Raw genomic sequence first — 19991 nt, forward strand, 5'->3', positions numbered from 1 at the left:
CTAAGCACGTATTTCATCAAAATAATTCTATATTCATCTAGAGAAAAGAATAAACATGACATTTAATCACAATTTTAAGAATTATACAAAAGAAATTGAATAACAGGAAAATATAACTATCAACTCCGTTCTTTATTGGGTTCCTCCTAGAACTTGTAAAAATAACAAATCATCTCCATTCCTGTCTTTTCTATGGTAAGATCATATTTCTAATTTATGTCTCGTTCCTTTTCAATGCCCCCACAAACCCGACTCCTCTTCTCATCAAAGCAAGCAATGATGACCCCGTAAAATGACTTACAATGGAAACCCACATCTACAAGAGATGATCAAACAGCCATGACCGACCGTGTCCCGTAACCATTTGGATGTGATTTCTGCCACCTCCATGCGATCGAGAGGCTCTCCTGAAGATCGGTGTAGCGCGCGGTCCAGTTGAGCTCATGATTGATTTTTGAAGGATCGCTATAAACTTCGGCATAATCCCCTGGTCTGCGTTCGAGATAATCCACTTTAATGTTCACCCCAGTTGCCTTTTTGCAGGCCTCCACAAATTCCTTCACAGATCTACCTGAAAGTAACAAAGAACATTATTTATCAGAGAGACACACAAAGAAGAGAGAGAGAGAGAGAGAGAGAGAGAGAGAGCAACCTTTTCCAGTACCAACATTGAATATGCCAACTTTGCTAGGCTTTGCCTTGTCAAGGGCCTTCACATGAGCATCAACGAGATCAGTAACATCAATATAGTCTCTGATGCAAGTTCCATCACTTGTTGGGTAGTCTGTTCCTTTAACCTATGAATAAAACCAAGAATCTTATCATTTTTATAAAATATGCAACATCCTGTTCCTGTTCATAGAAGACTTTATAAATGATCTAAATAACATTAGGAAAGATGAGGAAAATACCTTCAACCCTGGTATGATACCTAGTGCTGCATCAAAGCAAGCACCAGATATACGCCCATGTTCTCGTAGTTCAGGTCTCGGGGCTTCACCTAATCTTCCCTCTGGATCTGACCCGATGACATTGAAATATCTATCAATGTAGAGAAAGAAATTAGTCCCATACTCCAGAAGATTTCATACCCGAAGTTGTTACCATCAGCAACAGACCTTAGGATCATGACTGCCATGTTGGATCTCTTTGAGAAATCCAAAATGATATCCTCTGCCATCTTTTTGGCCTTCCCATATGGGTTGATAGGTAGCTGCATTGCACATGAAATCACATTTGTTACCATTTACACATACAGTACCTTAGACGAAAGCATTAGAAGGTTTTATCAAGGACATTATATCAACGGCAAACAGAATGGCCTTTAGCCAGCAAAACTAGACGCCAATAAGGTCAAGTCCATCGAAGCAATCAGATATCCTTAATCACCTGAGGAGTTTCTTCTGTGATAGGCATTTTTTCTGGTTCTCCATAAGTAGCACATGTACTTGAGTAAATAAGAGTTTTTACACCATGCGCTGCCATCGCCTCAAGAATCACCAAGGTATTTGCTGTGATATTGTGATAGTACCTATTGCAGAAAAAGTTACACATAAACAAATGCAACATTCAGAATAAAAAATAACACTAGAATCCAGAATGCATTAACTATTCTGATTCATTGAAATTAAGTTATAAATACATTGTGGATGCTGAGAACAAAGATTCTATGAATTGGAAGCCAGCAGAATATCAAACTACAAATTATTGGATTTAACCCAAATTTCAACATCTAAATATCATAGTCAATTCTAAATAAATGACTTACAAATCCACACATGACAAAGTCTTACATAATAGACATAGTTGGGCTTCAAATGCCATGCTCTGAACCCATATTCCCAGGGTGTGAGATTTGTAGCAAGATTACCAAAACATGTGCAGTCATGAGTATCCATGTCATGAATTATTATTTTCTAATCTCATACATCTGCTAATTGAATTCCAGGATATATGATGGCATTCCCTTTTACTTTACAAACTATTTGAGTCCATTACAGAGATCTATAGCCTAGACAAAAGATATCAGATATCACATCTAATTATGTATAATTTAACAAAACATAGTAGAAACAAATACTAACTGTTTGGTATTTTACTACACCTTAACAAGGTACTTAACAAGGAAATCCAAGGTGTTCGATAACCTTGATCACACATAATAGAAAGAGGTCCTCAAACAATTTTTTTCATCTCAAATCATTACAAATATTATTTTGAGATTGTCATAGTTGATAGTGTCACTATAAGGAACACAAAATCACATCAGGATGAATGGAAAGAGGATTGAATATCATAATACAGATTTAGCTTGGAAAACTGCTATCTCAAATCATAAATGCACAATAAGGCCATCAGATAGCAGTTAGTATGTCTTATTTATGATCCACATATAGAGAGTTAAAAGATTTCGTTGTGTTTTTGTTACCAGAACCTAGAAGCAATATACAGCAGAAATTTAATAGGGCTAAATCTCCCAAAAACAAGGCTTAAAAGGTTGCATAGACATTCACAAAAAAAAAGGAGGTAAGATGTAGATGCTGACACACTGCCACTCAACCTTAAGCTCTCCTCCCGATTTGTACAGAAATATTAATAAGAAAGCATATGCAGATGTTGCAGCAAAACTATATAGGGTTATGTTTAAACATTAACAAGGTCCAGCCTTAGAGATATATAAATTTATACAAGGAAACAAAATCCTGTTCCTATTTTCCTTTGTGAGATGCTTGAACGAATAGCAGACCTGAGAGGTTCAAGTGTGCTTTCCCCTACATAAGCAACTGCAGCAAAGTGCATAACAGCATCAAATGCATTTTCAGCAAATATGTGGTTGACCTTGTGTTCTGTTAAGAAAAAACTTCAGGACATTTGAGCCAAAATTCAACAGCATTGAATTAGTTTGCCAAAATAATATTCAATTGATCAGGATACAGCTCTGGCATCCCCTAAGTCAGCATAAATAAATTGAAGTCTCCCAGGCTCTGGGAACATCTGCTGAAGAACCTTAATAGCTCCAAGATTTCCTCTGGAAAGGTTATCCTGTAGGAATCAGCCATAAGGACTAATTATAGCTACAGAAAATTGATCATTAGAATATCAATGATCTGAATATAATATATCCATATATGTGATTGGTAGAGTTATATACCACTATTGTAACTCGATACGAGTCTTTCAGGAGTCTAAGTGTAGCATGCGAACCAATATAGCCAGCACCGCCTGTCACTAAGACATGAGTAACGCCAGGTTCATGACGAGAGAACTGCAAGAAGAAGGATAGTTCAGAGTCATTATTTACGGAGCCATATGAAGAAAGTAAATTATCACTCGATAGAGATGTTTTATCTTCTAATAGTCACCAAAAAAGGAAACTTATGTAGGCTGTAACATATAAACATTTCAAATTAGAAGGCTTAGATTACGTAAACAAAGCATTTTCAAAATAAAATTCACATAGTCTTTTGAACTCTTCACCAAGTTGTGATAAACACACAAAAGTTAGCTATAAAGCTGGTTATCCGCATAAGAAAGTATCGATTTGATTTTCAAATTCTCAAATATGAAAAAACCTCCCGTAGCAACAGAAAGAAAGCAGTCATCCAAATGCCTGATCATCTTCGATGTCAAATAAGCCATGTATCTGAAATCATGGGATATCTAATGAATTGAATATGTGGATGAAGATGAAATTACTCTAGCATTATTTAGAGTGCAAGGCAGCCTAACAGCAACCAATCTCTAGACAGTATATTGATTCAAATAGGCATCTCCAAACAAACCAAGAGGATCCCAGATAACATAAATATATAAAATCAGTGATCATTTACAGTACGCACAATCACTACCTTTTTAGTGTCAATTTAGGAGAGCCCTTTAAATCCAAACTTATGACAATATCAAAAATTTGCCCAGAAAAGTGTAAGGCAGAGCCAAATTCAGCATACATGAAACAATTCTAATCCCAAAGTTGCTGAATTTTGTTATAAAAATAACTAAGCATGTCAAATGGCGTAAAAAACGTACCACACTAGTACCGCTAAAACTCGGGGACTGCTTTAAAATTAGTACGCAGAAGGCTGTAAGAATGACCACCATAAGAAGTTTTGCAAGAATATGAGGTTTACGTCTTGAATCTGAGTAGTCCATTCCTGCAAAAAAGATAAATTAAGCATTGGATCTATGAGGGGATCTCTAAATCAAAAAAGTAATAGAAACAACAAATTGAATACAGTAAAGAGAAAGACTTGAGCAGACAAAATCCTGAAACAGATCAGATTAAAATAAACAAAATTACAAAACACCTTGACAAATTTCACAAAGGGCATAAGTCTCTTCAAAAGACAATCAACGTCCAAGAAATAAACAAATAAAAATATGAAAATTACCATCGTAAAAGGAAGTAGTTACTACATAAATCAGAAAAATCATATTCAAGAGAACCAAAAATATAATTAAAATTACAAAAAAAAAGAGAACAGTTAACTAACTAGAGAAGAAGATGATCTTAGTCTCCAAAGAGAAGTAATATGAACCTGAAAGGGGCCAAGGTCTAACAGCCCTGGGCTGACTTCTACTTCTGTTGCTGGGTAGCATGTGAGGAAGATCCTTCATATTAAACCACAAGGATCAAATTGCGAAATTTGTATAAACAATCTTCACCTCTCCAATGAACCGAACCTCCGATTGCCAGCCAGATCAAGAGATCTGTAGCACAGAAAATTTTATAGTTGAATAAGCAAGTAAAAAGTTCACCTTAGCGAAGAAGATCGGCAAGATTCTTCTTACTGTTCAAATTCCTAAACAGTCAACCAAAATATGTCAATTAAAGTCTCTGTCACAAGAATTCTTAAAAGAAAACGAAAAGTCGAACCATTCACAAGAAAATGAAACGGCAAGGACTAGGAAATCAAAACCCTAAGAATTCAAGGATCGAACAAACCCACGCTATTCCTTCAAACAAAACAGAAAAATCTCATCTTTCATCACAGAGCCGATAAAAGATTCGAACTTTCATGTAGACTGAACCAAGACGCACCGTAATTTAGCAAACTAGGGAGAAGAGAGACCACGGATCGGCAACACGAACCGAACCCTACCTACAAGAAGGCCCAAACCGAGAGGAGGTGGATAGATCAAGAGAACACGGAACCTCGAAGTCAAACGAATCCAGCCGCCCTAAAAAGGTCGACCAATTCAAAACGACATCAAAATGCCGCCTTTAGGAATCTTGACACCCTTCCAAACCGGACCACCAACGACGGAACAGAAACATCGAGGCCACATCCGAAGCCAAACAAAACAGCACAAAAACCCGATCGAGAGAACCCAAAACAGCAGCCACCCCTACGAAGAAACCCATCGGAGAGCAAGAAGAGGCGATCAAAATCGGGTCTTGGCGAGGGTCAGGTACCTGGCGAGGCAGGATAAGAGGAACGGGGGAGGAGAAGGCGAGATGCGTGCAGAGTATATGGAGTTCGGACCGCGTCTTGGTGGACTTTTCAGAGGAGACGGGGGGAGGCACAGACACAGAGAAGAGAAGGATGGAGGAGAGAATAGAAATTTCCAAGATGTCACTCACTCTCTTCCTCGTCCCATGTTCTTCTTCGACGGACGAGACACAGCCCTCAAGAATCAGGAATCTTAATCCTGGCTTTTTGAGTCTTCGGAGGACACCACCAACCATGCCACTATTTCTCACGGGTAGGTGGTGGAGGAGTTTGCGTCCATGTTGGAGCTGTAGCTGCTCACATATGGCATTTGCTGCTCCCAATCCTTCCAACCCTTTTGTGTCCACTAGTCTTCCTTTAAATTTTATTCCAAATATGATCAACTTAATTAAATAAATTCAGTAAAGAAAAAATCTGATTTCTCTCTGCTTTTAATTTTTTTTATTATAAATCCCTTCTTGTTATTGATAATTTTTATATTTTATAATCTTTTTTATCGCTCATCGTCACTTGATCGTCACTTTCTTATCGTTCATCGCTCCTTATCGATCTTATATTTTTATACAAATTCTTATAGCATAGCAATAAGAGTTGAGCAAATATAGTATTTTTTCCTTTTTGGCTTAGTGAAATAATATAATTCAGTACATATGATATATGTTTTCTTATGGCAAAAGCACTTTAATTTATGTGGTCTTGCTATATGTTCTTTATGAGGCACATGTAGACCAACACTGCCTGACGAGGAGGCCAGCACATGACTGACTACATGTCAATTATTTCTAATATGATTGTATCACTATGAAGAATAATGCAGCTATTGCATCTCAAGCTTGGACCAATGAATGTCACATTCATGGGAATATGAGTGGCACAAAGTGATATGGCCATGGCATTTTAATTTGGCACTACTATATCACAACAATATGCAACTTGTTGGGAAAGTGAACAAATTAGGTGGTGAGTCCAATTTATATGTTGTCATTTTCAGGATCTTATTTTAATTTTAGTTTTCTCAATCTCACAAGTTTTATATCTCTTATGTTGTAAAATTTTACCTCCATGTAAACATTTTACTCAAAATTACTATTTTTTTAATTAGAGAAGTTTCAAATGAGTATCATTAAGTGAGAATAACTATAATAAATAATTTTATTAATATACCGTGATGATAAATTAAATATTATATTTCGAACTCACGACATGCTCTAACACCACGATAAACTTATAAAAAAATATCGATATACTTATAAGCTTGGGAAGCTTAGTGATGATGCAATATACTTTCTTCTTTTATTTTGTTACGTAAGATTTAATTAATATCAAGAAAGAAGCATAAGTGTAGATGCAAGATTCAAACTCAATAAAAGAATTGGGTATCCACAAAGATTAATATATTTATTAGCATAGGTGTTCAAAGTATTATTATTATTATTATTATTATTATTATAAATTTCACTTGCTACTTCTTTTCAATTTGTAGTGGCCATTAAAGTTTGATAAGTAATATAAATATCAAGGTCTGTCGTACCGAAGCGTACCACCCGTACCGGGTGGTACGTACTGGTCCGATAGGTTACCGGTACGCGGACTGTTCGGTACTGCTACAGTGCTACAACGTTTTACTGTAGCACTGTAGTACTGCTACAGTATAAAAATATAAAATTGTTCGATACATCAGTTTCGTACCGTACCGAGCCCGGGTCAAAATGTCGGTATGATACGATACAACGAACCTTGATAAACATAGCATAGAACCAAATGGGATTGCCTAAGTGGAGGAGTTCATTGATTGACATCAATTGCTATGCTCCACTACTAGGAAGGTCCATGTTGTCTTCAAAAATAAGTTCCATCTAATCCACTCTTTAAGTAGGGTGGGTAGGTGTTGAGTGGTGTTAGTGGAGGAGGAGGGGATGAGGAGAATGGAGGCTTTTGGCGTAGAATGGTTTCTATTCTATCAGCAATTATATATTAGCATCAAAATTGTTAATGGCTTGTAAACCATCAAAACAGTATTTAGTAGTCCCACTAGTGAAACTACTTTTATTTTGATTCTTCTTGATGATGCTTCCTCCTACTTTATTTATCCACATGCAAAGAATAAGAGACACATATAAAGTCAAACATCACATAAACTAGAGAGAAGATCACATGGAGTCTCGTGTACCATATGCCAACCATAAATGTAAACCAAAGAATTAAAGAGCCAAAGACATGATTGAAACCCTCATTCCGAGAGCTATAGCTTAGCTCCTAATTATATCTAGGATTTGATTGGGAGGAGATGATAGGGGGGTGTTGGGTCTCTCGCCCACCTAAAACACATCGGTCTTCCCAATCTAATGAGATTCCATTCTTTCAAATTGAAAGCGCTTAATTTACATCCCATCATCAACTTCAGTTCATCTCATATTCAATTTCTTATTTCGTCATGTGGTTTTGATTATATCGACTCTCCTAAAACACCACATGAAATTATATGATATATATTTACTAACAAAAATTTTAATATAAAAATTCACGCACTTGTTCGATGAAAGTAAATTCAATCAATATATGTTGAGACATCGAGAATGATTGATGTGTTCAAATTCACTCACGTAAATCATAATTTATTTATATACATGATAAATTTAGATTTTGATTATTTGCTAGAAGAGACACTGATTCAACCTCGCTACAAGCTTTATGAGGATTGTGAAGAGCATGAGCTTTCCATAAAGAATTTATAGAATGTTCTGTTCACCTATGATATGGGAGGAAGATTCTATGTCAAGTAATAATTTTTGGATGGATGATTAATATTATAATTCTTATATTAATAAGGGTGATTTTTTGTTAAAAAAAACCTTTCTTTTTGAGTTTTTATTAAAAAATATTCATTATTTTTAGAATTCCCTAACAACATCCCCTTTTTACACCTAATATATGGAATACCCTTTTTCTTTTTTTTTCTTTTTTTTCCCTTATGGACCTGTGAACCAATCCAATTGTAATATTTTTATACCATACTATAGTGTTTTGAATAATATCAAAAAAATATTATAACATAATATTTATATATTTTTTTTATAAAAATATTATGTTTATGATATTTTTATATTATTTTATAGTGTTTTGAGTGAGATCGATACAAAGATACCGTAACATAATATTTTTTATATTATATTATATTCTAATTAGTATTAAAAATATTATAACTGAATCGATTCATTCTATTTATCGACCCATCGATAAAAAGAAAAGAAATAAAATATATGATTGTGATATTTCAAGTATTAAATAAAATTATACCATTAAATTAAAAAAAAATGGTTTTCGACAAAAGTAAAAAAATAATAATAATCTTATTAATAGTATATAATATTTTGTTGCTTAACCAAAGACGACAAGGCACGAGATGTAAGACGACACCTACCGACCTTTTGTTTTCATCAACACGACAAAATAAGAGGTGGCGATTTCGATTTGTTAGCATTAGTACTCGACTCGAAGGCCATACGAGCACTGTGAATGTCAACCGAACAATCAAGCAAGCACGCAAGCTAGTAATAATGGACCGATCGGTCTCCGTCCCCACTCATCATAGAGAACAATGAGAAGACACCAACTCCTGACGCCGAAGGACAGTGCTTGACGATATAATATAGTGTGGGAACTGGAAGAATTTGGTGCACGTCATCGTCACAGGTCACGGAATCATTGCACCACCGTAGCCGTCACCTTTACCGCCGCTGCAACGATGCCTCCTCCTCACACGACAACAGTAGGCGAGGACTCGTGGGACGGAGCCAATAATGTGCATGCATCGCCTTGGATTCCTCAAAACTCATCTCCTCCTTCGTTTACTTAATGGATGGGTGTTGTGGTGGGTCAATTGGGTGTAGATGAGATGACATGACAGTTTACTTGTAATACAAAATCCACATGAGAATTTTAGCTGATATTGGACTTGATGGATGAAGTCCAGACTCAATTAGCTCAATCTCATGCTGAACTCAGCATCACTCCCTGTGAGGACTTTCTGGAACTTCAGTCTGTGGAAACAACATGCAGGCAACATAACCCAATCAAATCATTGGAGCTGCCAAGACACAGCTGATGGAATTTTGATCTGAAATTACTGATGTTTTCGTGCATGTAGATTCTGAGAAATCTCATGGAGTAAGGCTGAACCTTCACAATCTTTCGGCTGGCAGCAGAAGAATATTAGGTGCCTTTATAGGGAAGATAAATGTGTTATCTTCCGAAGAGAAACTTATAACTTGAGATTAGCATTACATCAAAATCACAACACTTATTGGATCAGTCCTGCTGTGCAAATTCACATTTACTACCCAAGTTGCACACCAGACTGCTTTGCTACTTTGGTGAATACACCCTGATTAAGCGGCGGAAAGCGGAAACTTGTTCTAAAAGGATATTATCTTCGGAACTCCTGCGCCGATTGTTAAATACTGACTGCAGACGTTGTCGAGCTAACAATAAACTGTACTCATGATTAATGAACAGACTCACCTAAACATCTTCCGTTCTGTTGGTTGATAATCAAAATCACACTGCTATCAAGATTACTTACATTTGTCGAGCAAATAAATAATGACAGCACTGCTCTTTCCTCGATTTCCACTTGTTGATCATCGATGATCTGATGTAACACAAAGACAAAGAATCACATTCACTAAGAAAAGAGAAGACGATAGCTACGTATCTTCCTTGAAAGCTTTGATTACGAGTTATGTGACTCTTCCATATGATCAGGCAAGCTTCGAATAATATTTGCATGGGCAACAAACTGTTCGCAAGCTTTTCTCAGATTTTCATATACTGGGAGCGACTCTGAAGTTCGAGCTATGAAGGCATCCAATTCAATGGCCAATCTTAACATAATGCCACTCTTAAAGCGATGCGCATTGTCATTAAGTAATTTTAACCATGACCTCTCGGAAAACGCAAGAATGTCAATCTCCTGATGGATGTCTATGCAGGCGATAGCAGCTACAGGGTCATCTTCCATTAGTTTTATGCAAAACCTTTCCTTGATAATAGGAGGAGGTGGCACCCTACCAAAACGAACCAAGTGCTTCCATGTTGACTCCAGTACCTGTACCTGAATTATAACAGAAAAAAATTTCTGAAGCATTTGATAATGTCCAACAAGTTTTAGAAGTAGCAAAAAACTTGGTATAGAAAAGGCTCAAGTCGATAATTGGACAACGAATAGTTGTCAGCGAAAGTTTAGAACTGATTTTGCAGATGAGAGGAACAAATCACATAGTAATGAACAAAGAGGAAAGGTCCTATGGAAAAATGGATTAGCGGGGTGAAACCAGGTGATGAGCAGCAGGTCCAAATGCAGCCTTCATATAGCTTCTTTGTCAGGCAGCTAGGCACATACTGTGGCCTAGTTGTAAATGTCATGGCAGTTGATACCATCATGAGAACTAAACAAGGTAACTTGTGAAGCAACTGGCACTCATGAATGCTTCATGAAGACTAATGTTGGTACCTATGAACATGGAGATCTTTGCTAATAAAATAATCACATTCTGAGTGACATTTTAGTTGAGACTACTAGAGAACTTTCAAAGATCCAAATTAGACAGCCAAATAATTGTTAAAGAGAAAAATAAATTGAATGCCCCTAAAAAATTACCTTTCCAGCCCTGAAAGCATCAAGCACCATACGCAAATGTCTTCTTGTGTCAAAGTGATACCCGTGATTTAACATTTGTCCATAAGCACTCTCAAAATCATCCCACTTCTGTGTTTGAGCACAAGCCTCAATCATGGTATTGAATGTAAATTTATCAGGAACAACCTTCTGACTCAGATCACCTCTATTAGCAATTTGATGGCTGCCATCCAATATTTTCTGAAATAGATCCTTTGCTTCCTCAAACATTCCATGATTTAAATATGACTTAAGCATTATGTTATAAGTCACAATATTTGGTGAACAAAATTTATGCATTTGGTTAAAGACAAATGCTCCGTTCTCAATGCTTCCAGAGTCTAGACAGGCCTTAATAAGTCCAGTATACGTTACAACCAAAGGCTTCTTTGCGACCTTGCATATTTTGTCTATCTGCAAAAAGAAATCTAAATGGTCAAAACTGTTCTGCAATACACACACACACACACATATATATATATATATGCTCAAATTGTTTTGTCATTGTTTCTTTGCATTTACATGAAACTATTGTTTTATGAATAGAGAAAGGTCTAAATACTAGATTAAAATAGGTGTAGGGTATCATCAGTACAAAAATGACTCGGTGACAAAAACCTGGAGCAGGGCTTCTTGGCACCTCCCTGTGCTGCAGAGACAGCGGGCTAGGTCATAATAGAGACTTGCTGTGCCTACAATTCCACGTCTTTCCATATCTTTGACTGCTAGTACAGCCTCATCTATTTTACCTTCTCTCCATAGAGCTTGTACAAGAACTGTGACCAAAGTAACAGCGACCACTGATCAGTATTTAATTCTAGGGAATAAAGAGAATGTATAAAAATGTGAAAGAAAAATGAGCAATCAGCAATCAAATCTAGGCAACAGAAGTGTAATATCCTCCTAGTACCTCTGTAATTCAAAGCTCCAGGAATAGATTTCTTTTCAACTTTCCTAAAAAACTCATATACTAGGTTGTACTTGCCACATGCCAGCATTACCTGTTTATAACCAGTAACAAAGAATTTAAATCAAGAGGTACTTCATTAAAGAAAAAAATTATTGGTATTAACTAAAAAGGATGGAAAAGGCAGATTGGCAGTAACTAATTTCAGAGTCTCCAATATATATTTTAAGATATAAACATCTAGTAGATAAAGACTATATCACAATATTATAGTGATAGGCTTCGGGTTTAATAACCAGGAGGGCAACAACAAGTGGGAAATTGTTGGTCAAGGCGTATTTAACCTTTATACAACAAAAGAATATATTTTACAACAAACTATAATACAGAAAAGCTGGTATCATGAATAGTATTATGATTAGGTGGAAAATGTGGAATTTTAAAACATTCCACTAATAGCATTATGATTAAGAATATTTTAAATTTTAATGCTCCAATTTGATGAATACCTTAAGAAAGGAGCATGGCAAAACAAAATAATGGAGATATAGGAAGTCCAGAATCCAGCTTGTGAATCAGAAGCGATTGCATGAACATCCATATCCGGTGACAGAAATAAAAGCATTTTAAAAAGGTTCATACTTTAGAGCTAAATACATGTGGAGAATTTGAAAGAAAAAACCAAAAAAGATGGCATATGCTCATAAAACATGATCTATGACCTTGCTCATGCTTTAGTTTGTTACTGTTAAATTGAGCATCATATAATACAATAACAAGCCTTTCAAGCACTAGTTTCTTTGTGCCTCTGACAGTCTAGACAAGTTATTCATAGAAGACAAATCCATCCGTCAGAACCTTAAGATAAGGATCAAGGCCATACAAGAGAGACCATACCTCCATGACAAGGCCATATGTAGTATTTGAAGGCTTTACACCCTGTTGTTTCAACTGTTGTAAAACCCAGAATGCTCCTTCCCATTGCTTCTTCTGAACACAAGCATTCAAAACCTACAATTATGAAAGACATGCAGTTATTATGATATTATCTTTTAGCCAAAATCAAACAGAACAAACTGCAGACATACTGCAGACATACACCTGGAACTTCTAGAGAATCAAAATCTCTTTTCCTAAGTTCCAGGGTACTCACCGCATTGAAGACAATTAGGTCTGGTTCTATCCGTGGATCCCATTTCTGAAGAGGGCCCAAGTTGAACTTCTTCTCGGGAACAGCTCGCATGCAATCAATCACATCAAATAGTTCCTTCATAAGGCCTGCTTGACCGAGTGTGACAGCAATACAACGGTAAGCTGCAAGATCTGGGTATGAAGATAACCCTTGCTGCAAATAGTTGACATTTATTCATTATTGTTGCAACTCTAAAATGATACTAGCAGAACTACAATGAAAATATTACGAAGCTGAGATCATTACACGCATGGTATAGAATATGTTGAGTGCTTCAATAGGTCTCTTTGCCTTCCCAAGTACATCAAGGACAGTTGTATAGATATATCTGCATAACAAAGGCTGGTAACTAACAGATACAAAAAGAAATTCTTCTGCTGCAACTTAGCAGCTCAAAAATAAAAAGGTATCAAAACAGAATTTGCATCATGAATAATGAAAGTTTTCAAGGAAAAAGAAAATGTAACCTTACATCATAAACATCAAATTTTAATGACCATTAAAACTATCATAAGAAGGATAGTTTTGTACACCTGCTCTTGTAGGACTCAAATCTCGCATGGGACTGAAGCCATTCAACAACTTGTAATACTCTTTTCCAGTTCCCCAGTGCACCCAATATCTGAACGATCCTCAAAATGGAGTGATCTGTGAATTTGATCTTGGCACTGTGTATGATTTTAGAAAATTTCCACTGAGGCATATTTATATCAGTTGCATTCAACCTGTGATAACAAACCATAGAAGTGAAATCTTTGAGTAAGCATTGATTGATGATAAATACTCACAGCTAAAATCAGCAAGCATTACAAAACAGGAACAAGAAAAGGTGCACCTCAGCAGGACAAAGCTTAGTGGGAGTTGTTTTAAACAAGGAACTATATGTTTCAAGATTTTGTGCATTTTATGATTATTCAGCACTCAGTAGTATATTGAAGACCAAGACAATCCCGTACAAGAAGTGCTATCCTACACCAGCTGGTATGCCCCAAGCATTGTTGTATATAGGTGCCCATTACATACCATGCTCATACACAACAGCTAGATATGCATATATGACCCAGAATGATGTGCAAGAGTGCTATATAGTTGGCATGTGCAACATTGGTTAGCGTCTTTTATGTTAAATGCAGAACCTTGCTGGAGACAACTGCATGAGATTATAGTTATCACAAATCAAAGAAATTTAGCATCCTATACATTAAATGTATAACATATCATGCAAGAAAAGTATCATGTGCATCTATTCTGTGAGGCTGGGTACCTTTCACTTGTTTGGTCCTCATATTTAACATAATACCCAGATAAACATTATTTTGAGGGTAGTCATGGAAAGAGGGTCTCTTGCATCATTATGGTATTTGTTAAAGAAATATTTTGCAAACACTAGAACTAGAGATCATGATGATACATTTAGAATTAAAATCCATCAACCATGAGGTGTTGCTGAAGTAGCTCAAGCTGATAAAACTACTGGAACTTATCGTATTAGTAAGAAAGTTACTGGTACTTTGCACAAATAACATACATGAATCAGACTAAAATGCATAGCAGGTGTCAGATGCATCAGTGACATAAGATGGACATAGGACAATACATTTTAATTATTAATAAATGAGGATATTGATATCCTACTATTACTAATGCAAGAAAAACGTTAGAATACGAGTTATCAAAAGCCTTAGAAACCAGAAATATGTATCTTACACACAAATATGTATAAGTTTCTAACCCACAAATATGTATCTTACACACAGCTGCCTCTCTAAGACAATTCACAAGAGACGACTTGCAAATTTTGGACCCTCAACACATTTCATGACTAGAGTGACTGTTGCTGGTCTAAGGATCTGAATTCTACAGAAAATTGCAAAATGCAGCATCAAGCGTAGTGCAAATTCCATTGAGGAACTGACATAAGTAACTTGTTAACTACAAATGTCCAGTATTGGAGAATTCTAATTACTGATAAAATTAGCTGTAAATATCTTTCTTATGACAGTGAAAAAGGATATTTAACACAACGAATTATACACCAGATATCTAGCAACATCTACGACTTTCAACTGGTACTTTGCATCAAATAAAGGGCATTATGTAACAGGTAAAAGCTAAACCAAAATTTCAGTGCTTACTGCTTTGCTAGCTTCTCTATTCTCTCTTCCATTTCCATCCGCAAAACCCGTGGCCTGTTTCTGACATCAGTGAATTCCTCAAAAGTTTTGAATGCAGCTCTGTCCTCAAAATCATAGCCGTCAACATCTCCAGTTATATTATTAGAATCCATATTAACTTTACCACGTATCTTAGTAGCTCCATAATTATTATTATGCATGCCAACATGCCATTTATTTCTATCTTGTTCATTGGATATCTTGAAAGAAGCAAACTGATTCTGCTTCACAGAGTGGTCTACGTGATTCGTCTGTTTTCCTACCAATTTGTTTACACGTATATTCTGCTCATCAAAATCATCCTTGAACTCAAACTCTATTCTGCTTCTTCTCGAGCTGGTCTGTCTCTCTCCATGATCCATCTTCAAATGGCTTTCGTCTTCAATATTATTTTTATCAAGGTCATAACCAAAACTCTTCTTGCTCCTATTATTCTCAAAAGAGCTGTTAGCTTTTAGTGCTTCTTTTGTAAATGCAGGCTCCCTTGACTTTCTTTGGACACTACTCCCAATAGAATATATCCTTTCTCTACAATTATTAGTTTCATACTCGTGCATCTTCTTCTTTTCTTTGCTCCTGTAAGAATGATTGTCATTAATATGACCAATTTGATCACCAGCAATGTCTCCACTGAAATTGTTGTCATCTGACTGTCCACTGTTTGATTTTGTGCGGTTTCCATGTGCAAACATAGCACGTCCATGACAAAATTTTCTCCCCAAAGAACGAGGATTGCTTCTCTCCATTTTGACATTATTTCCCTTGAAAGTTTCAAGTTTATCAACCCATGCCACCTTCTGTTCCTTCTGCTGCATATCCTTTAGTCTTCCAGAGTATCTCACCTTTCCATTCTCAAGATGGCCATTATCCAGATTTTCTCCAACATCATTAACATTGCTTTGCGAGTCAAATTTTCTCAGAGTTTTTGAATTACTACGATACTTGTTCTTTTCTGGTTTACCTTTACCCATATCACCATTTCTTCTTGCAGATCCGTACTTGTTCTTTTCTGGTTTACCTTTACCCATATCACCATTTCTTCTTGCAGATCCTTTCTCCAACAGCCCTTCAATCAAAGCCCATCCACCATCACTTCTGTTCCTTGTCAATCCTGCTCCACCCTTCAAATCCTTATTCCTTCTTCGATAATCAAACATTTCACGCCCCAAGCCGTTTTCCTCCACATTTGCCCCCTCCTCGCAATCGTCATCTTTGCTACCATGCAATTGCCTCTTCATCCTGAACGATTTCCCCTTAGCAATTGATGTCTGCTTCGAGCCATACCTATCTTCATCTCCGCCTGAATCCTTACTCCTATCCACCCGCACAGACTCCAAGACCTTCACATAATCGCTGAAAGCGGGGCTAAACTTGAGTTCCTTCTCGATAAATCGACTGGCGACTGAACCGCTCCCGTCCTCTTCGCTTGCCAGAGCACAACAAAGTCGGCATTTGGTGCTTCCCGCATCAAAATTCCAGTTCTTTGCCAGCCGAAGACTCAAAGCTCTACCGAACAGGGGCTTCTGAGGAACCGGAAGCCGCCCATGGGAGGAAGAAAGATTCGAGTGGGAATTTTCCGGAAGAAACCAGTAAGTGACCGAATTGAGGACACCAATCGGCCCGTTCGCCAGCATCATCTCCCCTCGAATTTGTGGGTATGGCCGAACACTGAATCAGATTAGGAAAACAAAGAGAAAGCGCGGATCGAAGAAGCTTCCTGGGAACTCGAGGGCTTTATCGAAGAGGAGGACTCACAGGGGTTTTAGGAGCGCCTCCTTCAGCTCCTTCGCCATTTCGAAACCCTGTCGCTGGTGGCGAGTTCGGGGGTTGGATAGAGGGGACGCTGAGGTTTTTCTTAGGCAACATTATTTTTGTACCCGTCCTCTCACCCGCCTTGTGATTGGAGAAAGCTAATCTCCTGGTGCGGTGGGTATATATATATATATATATAGGGTTGGGAAGTATTTCCAACCAGTAACTATCTCAGTGCCTATAATGTGCTATTAATTTCATATTTGCATTGAAGAATATTAAACGGAAATTAAGATCAAATTCTTAAAAACAAATGAAAAAGGATAAATTGTAGCTAATGCAAGATCTTATACAGAGTAAATTATTATCAGCAATGTTAATCAACATTATGTTCAACTAGGTTAAGTGTAACATAAAATAATAATTCTTTGGGTTAAGTGTCTAACTATGTGAATTAGTAACGCTAAACTACGTGCAGTTTCCATTCTCTCCGAGCAACCTTTTTCTAGTTCTCATCTCCTACCTTGATTGAGAACTGTTCTCGATCACTGCTACGCCAACAAGTGGATCTGTTTCCTTTCCTCCATGCCTCCTCACCAGATTCATCAGTTTGACGAGATCCAATGGGTGAGCAGGATCCGGCGAGTTCTCGAGGAGGAGCTCGAGAGCGACGATGATGACCGTCCTGCCTCCATCTCTGACGTTCCAAAGGCGTTGCTCTGCAGCAAACCGGATGCCTACATTCCTCAAATCCTCGCGTTGGGTCCTTACCACCGTCATCGCGAGGAACTTCATGATATGGAGCGATACAAGCTTGCCGCAGCGAGAAGAATGCAGAGCCGGCTACCAGGTGTTAAGTTCCTGGACGTCGTCGCTCTGTTCATCAAGCTCGAGCTTCCAATTCGCGCTCATTATCACAGGTAGATCTCACGTCATTGTTTGATATCATGTGATAGGAAGCCAATCTCTGGTAACTCGATCACTCGCAGGTACCTCAAGTTCAATGGGGAGACTTTGGCATGGATGATGGCATTAGACATGTCTTTCTTGCTTGAATTCCTCCAAATCATTGCCACCAGCAAAGGCAAGATGGTGGGGAGAGCTCCTTCACGAATGTCTCACTTGGTGGGCTTAGATCGGAGGACATCTGCATACAACATGCTACTCTGCGATGCTCTGATGTTAGAGAATCAAATCCCGCTCTTCTTGCTACAGAAGGCCTTGGAGATGCAGTGTTCGTCGTCACAAATCGCTGCTCAGATTTCTTCTTCCATGCTGATCGGGTTCTTGATCGAAGTTTCTCCATTCAAGACGTTAGACATCTCCCCATGGATCGATGCCGGACAACACGCCCACCTGCTTGAGCTCCTTTATCATGCGGTTGCACCAAATCCAGAAGAGCTTTTCGAGACCGTCGAAGGAGACGAAGAAACCGAACAAGAGCCCCAGGCTTCCGTCAGAATAAGATTCTTCCTCGAAACAATCGCAGCCTTCATCTTCAACCGAGGTAGAGCCTTAGTCTCAGCAGTAGTAAAATTTTTGGTGACGATCCCATGGAGAACGATCAAGAGCATTCCAGCAGTGTCAATCATCGCACACCCAGTCGAGCAACTCCTCTCCTCCCAAAAGGATCAAAATTCCGAACCAGCTCGTGGAATCTCAACCCATGACAGAAGCACAACGCCATTGCTGGAAGAGATCGCAATTCCTTCTGTGACCGAACTAACAAAAGCAGGCGTAAAATTCTCTGCCATGAACGGGGACATATCGGCTATCGAGTTCGACGCCAAGACTGCAACGCTTCATCTGCCAACCATCAGCCTGGACGTAAACGCTGAAGTAGTATTGAGAAACCTGGTGGCGTACGAGGCGTCGATCGGGTCTCGACCACTGATATTCTCGAGGTACGTTGAGCTGATGAATGGAATCATAGACACGGCAGAGGATGCCAAGCTGTTGAGGGAGGCGGGAGTGGTGCTAAACCATTTGAAGAGCGACGAGGAAGTGGCGGAGCTGTGGAACAGCATGACCAGATCGGTGAGGCTCACCAGGGTTCCAGCTTTGGACAGGGTGATCGAAGAGGTGAATAGCTATCACAGCAGTAGATGGAGAGTGAGGACGAGGAGGTTCATGAAGAATTATGTGGCTGCTTCCTGGGAGTGTCTCGTGTTGTTAGCTGTTCTTTTGCTCTTCTTCATCGTAAGCGTTCAAGCTTTCTGCGTGCTGTATGGATGCGGTGTGCAAGACTCGAGCAGGGAGAACACGGCTATGATAAGACACAGTCAACCAGTGCCTTGACATGATGTTCGATATCTGGCCCTCTGTTCCAGAGAGGTATTCGTCAATCCATCAAACGTATGCTTCTTCCTACCGAGGATTCAAGAATAAAGAAGGCAAGAACCTATCTCATGCTTATAAATAACCAAACGATTATATTCTTTTTGTAGCCTTGACTTTCTCGTGCTTAATAATTAGCCTTTGTCTTGGATGAGGTGTCTTGGGTATAGTCTTAATGTTTTATGATTTGAATTAGCAATAAAATATTATGACTAATTACATATTACATTTGTAGTTAGTTATGTTTAAAATTTCGATCTTGATATTTTAAAAAATTATATTGATATTTTTATAATTATATAAGTAAAATATTTTACTCTGTTGATTCTACTAACGAAAGATACTATAAAGTATATTAATTTAAATTTTTACCATTAAGTATATTAATTTTACACAAAAATATATTTTATGAAAGCTTTGTTATCTTTTAGGATTTTCTTATTAATCGTAACGTTGGTGTTGATTCTCATTTGTTGTATTGTCTCATTTCTTTTGCTTTACT

The 19991-nt window shown here is 37.7% G+C and overlaps 3 protein-coding genes across 7 annotated transcripts; 1 reads left to right on the forward strand and 2 right to left on the reverse strand.

Annotated features, from left to right (window-relative positions):
* Nucleotides 1–113: 113 nt before the first annotated feature.
* Nucleotides 114–5754, reverse strand: LOC135630205 (probable UDP-arabinose 4-epimerase 2). 5 transcript variants are annotated; one of them, XM_065137688.1, is made up of 12 exons: nucleotides 5414–5754; nucleotides 4756–4799; nucleotides 4536–4608; nucleotides 4027–4151; nucleotides 3152–3265; nucleotides 2935–3042; nucleotides 2747–2838; nucleotides 1390–1531; nucleotides 1119–1213; nucleotides 912–1041; nucleotides 653–797; nucleotides 114–571 (listed from the first exon to the last, which is right to left on the reverse strand). In XM_065137688.1, the coding sequence occupies exons 3-12, from the start codon at nucleotides 4594–4596 to the stop codon at nucleotides 330–332; spliced, it is 1254 nt and encodes a 417-aa protein (XP_064993760.1). In that variant the 5' UTR covers nucleotides 4597–4608; nucleotides 4756–4799; nucleotides 5414–5754; the 3' UTR covers nucleotides 114–329. The 5 variants fall into 5 exon arrangements, with proteins under 5 accessions (XP_064993760.1, XP_064993758.1, XP_064993756.1 ...); XM_065137686.1 differs by lacking the exon at nucleotides 4756–4799 and having other exon boundaries at nucleotides 4536–4707; nucleotides 5582–5753; XM_065137684.1 differs by lacking the exon at nucleotides 4756–4799 and having other exon boundaries at nucleotides 4536–4707; nucleotides 5414–5753.
* A 4213-nt stretch (nucleotides 5755–9967) lies between these two features.
* Nucleotides 9968–17211, reverse strand: LOC135630261 (pentatricopeptide repeat-containing protein At1g30610, chloroplastic-like). Its single transcript, XM_065137689.1, has 9 exons — nucleotides 15362–17211; nucleotides 13760–13951; nucleotides 13473–13554; nucleotides 13188–13379; nucleotides 12932–13045; nucleotides 12038–12128; nucleotides 11746–11903; nucleotides 11110–11541; nucleotides 9968–10563 (listed from the first exon to the last, which is right to left on the reverse strand). The coding sequence occupies exons 1-9, from the start codon at nucleotides 17035–17037 to the stop codon at nucleotides 10183–10185; spliced, it is 3318 nt and encodes a 1105-aa protein (XP_064993761.1). The 5' UTR covers nucleotides 17038–17211; the 3' UTR covers nucleotides 9968–10182.
* Nucleotides 17212–17737: 526 nt separating this feature from the next.
* Nucleotides 17738–19450, forward strand: LOC135638905 (putative UPF0481 protein At3g02645). The gene is made up of 2 exons (XM_065152470.1): nucleotides 17738–18072; nucleotides 18142–19450. Exons 1-2 carry the CDS (start codon nucleotides 17738–17740, stop codon nucleotides 19448–19450), a joined length of 1644 nt encoding a protein of 547 aa, XP_065008542.1.
* Nucleotides 19451–19991: the final 541 nt, after the last annotated feature.

Source organism: Musa acuminata, chromosome BXJ1-3 (assembly GCF_036884655.1).
Source record: "Musa acuminata AAA Group cultivar baxijiao chromosome BXJ1-3, Cavendish_Baxijiao_AAA, whole genome shotgun sequence".
NCBI classification, from domain to species: domain Eukaryota; kingdom Viridiplantae; phylum Streptophyta; class Magnoliopsida; order Zingiberales; family Musaceae; genus Musa; species Musa acuminata.